Below are 5,008 nucleotides of genomic sequence, written 5' to 3' on the forward strand. Positions count from 1 at the left end.
GTATCCCCAATATGGCCTTCCCTTTTACCGCTGTTGGACCCCATAACAGCTCACCTTAAGGTTAATGGAGCTGTGGACGCTAACACAAATGTTCCCCTTGTGGGGACACCTGTTTGTAACCTCGGCTTTGGGAAGGAGCAGTGATCTGAGCTGGGATGACACCTTGACACCGCCTGGTCCTCTTGCAGGCCTGCTTCTCCCATGCTTCTGCTTGCTGCTGTTTCTTTGGTCATTCTGTGGTCCTCCACCACCTGCCTTCCCACCTGTCCATTTGGGTTAGCTTCCCCCCTCCAGGACCAGCCTCTCGGGAGCTGCTCAATGACCGTGTAGTGAATGGCTGGGATGATGGGTAAAGGAGTGAGGACACAGGGAGATGGAGGACATGCACACTGTCCAATCAGAGAGGCTGTTTGGGGCTGGGGGGTGTCACCAAAGATGAGCAGGAACTCTGTGTTGCTTTCAGGACCCCCTCTACACCCGCAGGCAGTCTCAGGGAGGGACAGATACTGAGCCATCCCTGTTTCTCCCACCCACAGCTGACAAAGGGAGCTGGTGTGAGAAGGGGTTGTGTGCTTGTGACAAGGAGGTGGCCTTGTGCCTGAAGCAAAATCTGAACAGCTACAACAAGCGCCTGCGTTACTACTGGCGACCCCACTGCAAGGGCGAGACTCCTACGTGCTAGGAGAGCCCACCGTCCGTCCGTCCGTCTCCTGGATTCCATCCTGTTCCAGGGCATCTGGAGCACTGAAGTCCCGTAGGATTGCTGCCCGACACCCCAGTGCCTAGTCTCCTGGACCAGCTGGCTTTTAAAGCCCTCCTTGCAAAAGGGCCTGCCCTCGAGGACTGGGGAAGCTACGGTCTTGTTGCTCCAGGTGATGGGGCCTGGCCTGCTGTTTCTTGTCTATTTGTACTGTCTCTGGGATCTCCTGCTGCAATGTAGGCTGGGGGCTCCTCCTCTGGAAGCCTCTCTGGGTTGGCCCTTCTCTCCAGTTCTAAGGGCTTCTTGGTGCTGGATGTCTGGTGGCATAACACCCCACGCGTCACCTGAGGCCAGAGTGGTGAGGTGTCCCAGGGGCTCATCTCTTCCCAGGACCGGTGTCCTTCCCTGGTTCTCTGCAAAGTTTCTCCAAAGAACCCTCTCAATAAACCACTGGCACAAGAACCCCTGACTCCTGGCCCACCTCTAGGGAGACACATAGCAGGCAGGTAACAGGAGAGTCCACTGTCCTCATGTTCTTCCTGCCTCCGGGAACCATGGACCTAATTACAAAATGCAGAGCCGATGCTGTAGCCAGGAAAGTGTGTGTTCATCGGTGGCAGAATCAAGAGGGTGGCAGATCAGGAGAAGGCATCTGTGGAAGATCAGCCTCCCATCTGAACGAGGATGAGGGTCCTTTTAAAAGGGAGAGAGCAGCTAGGTTTGAGGGGTGCCTCCACTGGGTAGGTAGCCTTTTCGGCTCAAACCGATTCAGCCTACCTCTGTTCCCGCTGCTACTGAGATTGCAGAATTTGGCAAAAGGGACCATCTGGAGGGGGCTGAGCTGGTATTTGCCTGGTAACAAAGGTTTCAGAGAAAAACTGTCATGCTTGTGTGATTAGCTGTGTTTCCAGCCATGGGGCTCAGGGCACCTAGAACCACCCACACCCTCCAGCCCGTGACACACAGCAACACATGACAGAGCAGTCTTCCCAAAACCCCAGTGAGGCAGAGTACAAAGAATTCCCAGCTATGGGCTCTGGGTTCAAGTTCCCACTGTCAAAATGCCCACTCTAGTGGAAGACCATGAGAGTAGGAAGCTGTGTGTGCTGGGGACAGGGCCTACAATGCACTAAAAACTGCCACTTTATTTTTAAAGTCTAGTAAAAACAAATTCAGGCTTGACATGGTAGTATCAAAGGCTGAGACAAGAAGGTGGCTTGGGAAGCCACGGCAGTACCGTGGTGGGGTTCTCCGGGCCCCAGCCTCTACTAGGCCTGAGTTTCTGTTTAGGTCTCAGTTTCTGATTAGGCAGGAGAGGGAGATAGTGCATGCCAGGCATGATTCAGCACGTACAGCCTCAGCCGATCAGAAATATATTAGTGTGTCTGCTGCTCACTTGGCCAATCATGTTTTGGATGACCTAATCCCCTCCTGGTTGTCTATAAAAGGAGCCTGCGAGCTTCTTTCCGGGGAGTCATCGACATGTTGTGTGGCTGACCCCTGCATGCAGGAATTCTTCTCTCAAAAGATAAACACTCTGGCTTTTGCATACGTTAATGGTGGTCTTTTGTGGGGTCATCTGCAGACCCCAACGGACTAGTTCAAAGCCAGTGACTAAACACACCGCCAAGGGACTCCCTAGTTCCTTGTGTGTAAGGTAGAAAGGACAACAGGAAGGAGATGCAGTCAATGTGAGCTCAGTAATGTTAGTGTCCACACAACTCGAAGCACAGTGCCTGAGGGCATGCAGGGAGCCCTGGGTTCGGTTCCCAGCAGTGCATAAGAGACATGGTGCATGCCTGTAACCCCAGCACTCGGCAAAGGCAGGAAGGTCAGAAGCCTGGGGTCATCCTTAGCTACATCGAGCCAGCCTGGGCTACATGAGAGCCTATCTCAGAAAAAAAGAAACAGAGAGAGTGGGGGTGGGACTGGAAATCGGGGGTGCCATGGTGGATGTGGGGTGACAAGTGTCAAGAGCTTGCCTCCCAGATTGGCTCTTGGGTGTCTTGATGTCTTCAGAGCCTGGTTTTTTTCTTGCCCCTTGACGGACTGCCCTCTCCCACTCTTCTGGTTTTCCTCCTGGGCAGGCTCCCCATGGCTCCATTGCAGTCCTGGTCCTCCAGACCTCCAGACAGTAGAGTGATATTGTCTCTTCTACCTGGAAGCCAACTTTCCCTAGGGACTAGCCACCCCAAGCTTGAGCTGGTACCCTGGTTGGTCCGGACTAGCATGAATTTAGCTGTCCCTGAGAAGAAGTGCAGATCCCGCTTGTGACTAGCATTCCATGGTCTGCGGACATCAGCTTGGCGGCTGCGCCTTGTGCTGAGTACTCTGTGTCGTTACAAAGTAGCAGCTCCCTCTGTTTTGAGCAAATGCTGAGGCGGGATGGCAGAATCTTTCTGTGCACACAGACACTGCCACCTGTTCAGCAAGACCCACGAGGCACAGAATGTTAAGCATCTTGTTCGTGCGCATAAGGGAGTCCTGCCTATGAACTTGTCAAGGTAAATTGGAAAGGAGTGAGCACATTAACATATCAACATCAGTGGGGCTGGGGACATGGCTCAGACAGCAGAGTGCTTGCTTAGCATGTGCGAAGCCCTGGGTTCAACCCTCACCAACAAATAAAATGGAGTGTGGCCCTGAACACCCGTAATCCCAGCACTCTAGAGGTAGAGGCAGGAGGATTAGAAATTCAAGGTCACTGGAAGGTGTTGGCACATGCCTTTAATCCTGGCACTCAGGAGGCAGAGGCAAGGGGAATCTGAGGTCTAGGCCAGCATGGTCTACAGAGTGAGTTCCAAGATAGCCAGGGCAACCCAGAGAAATGTTGTGTGAGGGGGTGGGGGTGGGGGGGTACAGAGGCGGGTAGTTTAAGGTCATCCTCAACTACCTATTGAGTTAAAGCTAACTTGGGCTAGAGACTCAAAGGAAAAACAAATAAACAAAATAAAACAGAAAAGAAAAGTCAGGCCCATGAGCTTATAGAACACATCAGACTTGGAAAGGATGTAACTGCAGCGCCCTTTCCTGGACCTCACAGAAGGAGGGCCAACTGACCGCACTGCCTTTCTCTGGCCATCCTGGTGTGTGGCTCAAGAGAACTTGAATTGCTGCTGGGTCCTTGTCTTGCCTCAATTTACCTTGGCCCAGCTCTGTGGCTCAGCTGGCCTCCAGCACTCGCCTCCCCTCCCCCCAACAGCTTCTGAATATCTTAGCTGGCCACCTGCGGTGTCTGCCTCTGTACCCCTCTCTGCCTCCAGTGGGGTCTTTGAGCTCCATAGCCTTTTTTAACTCCTTTCCAGCCATTCTGTGTCCTCTTTGAAGTGTGGAGTGTGACCCGAGAGCTAATATCAGTACTTAAGATGGGAATAAAATGACGTTGTAAGCATTCTGAACCGCCCCTTGGGGCTGCCCAGTGTCCTGACATCATTTTACGGAGAAGCCTCCTTTAAGGAAAAACCCCTCCCTTCTTCTTTCTCTTTTCCTTCCTCCTTTTCTCGCCATGAGGTGTGCACACCTCCGCTTTCCCTCTTCCCTCCCTTTCTCTTTCTCTCTCTCTCTTCTCTCTCTCTCCATCCCTCTATTCCTTCTATCCTCCCCCCAAAATAAACTTTCCACATGGATGCCATGTCTGCAAGGTGTGAATAAACTTTCCAATGCTCCACCCGTCGCTGCGTCTTCCTGGCATGTCTCCCTCACCCACCAGGGCACTTTGGCCCAACCCTCCAAGACCTCCTGCACCCTGTATCGTAACACCCATGATGGCCAATGGCCATGCTACCAGGGGAAATTAGGATTACTTGGTATACTACAGATAACGAACCCAACGCATGCTAATGTTGCTTGTGGACTGTGGCTTGTGAATCTACCATGGAAAGACACACATGTGTCTGTGTTTGTGACACTGTGACTCTCTACCAAGGGGCTGTCAGTGTCCCAGAAGACAAGTGGCTGACAGAATCAGGATAGTAGGGGCTGCTGCCAGAGTGACAAGCCTGAGCACTGAGATGTGCTAATGGGAAGACAAGGCATGCCGCGGAGCTGTGCTTCCCTTGCAGCTATATGATTACTGCGCAGGTGAAGACATGGGACTCAGGACTGCTATAGGGAGATGGAGCCTCAGGCAGCCACATCTGTGGACCCCAAGGCAAGAGGAGACCTACATGTCCGAGACTTCTTCTGAACAAATTTTCTATTACTGAAACTGGGCAAGAAGCAGAAAAGAGGGAGAGACTCCCAGGGTGTCCTCTGCTCATCTCTCCTTCAGGAGGAAGTATCTCTTAGGCTCCCAGATCCCTCCAGTCC

At 52.6% G+C, this 5,008-nt stretch overlaps 1 protein-coding gene across 1 annotated transcript in view; it reads left to right on the forward strand.

The window, feature by feature from the left end:
- The window catches only part of Pla2g2d (phospholipase A2 group IID), a 5,551-nt gene extending 1,185 nt beyond the window's left edge, over nucleotides 1-4,366 (forward strand). The window contains exon 3 of the mRNA XM_076565522.1: nucleotides 537-4,366. Coding sequence (XP_076421637.1) covers nucleotides 537-682 — 146 coding nt within the window. The 3' untranslated portion in view covers nucleotides 683-4,366. The remainder of the gene's footprint in view (nucleotides 1-536) is intronic.
- The last annotated feature ends 642 nt before the right edge of the window (nucleotides 4,367-5,008 follow it).

This window comes from Peromyscus maniculatus, chromosome 2 (genome assembly GCF_049852395.1).
Source record: "Peromyscus maniculatus bairdii isolate BWxNUB_F1_BW_parent chromosome 2, HU_Pman_BW_mat_3.1, whole genome shotgun sequence".
NCBI lineage: Eukaryota > Metazoa > Chordata > Mammalia > Rodentia > Cricetidae > Peromyscus > Peromyscus maniculatus.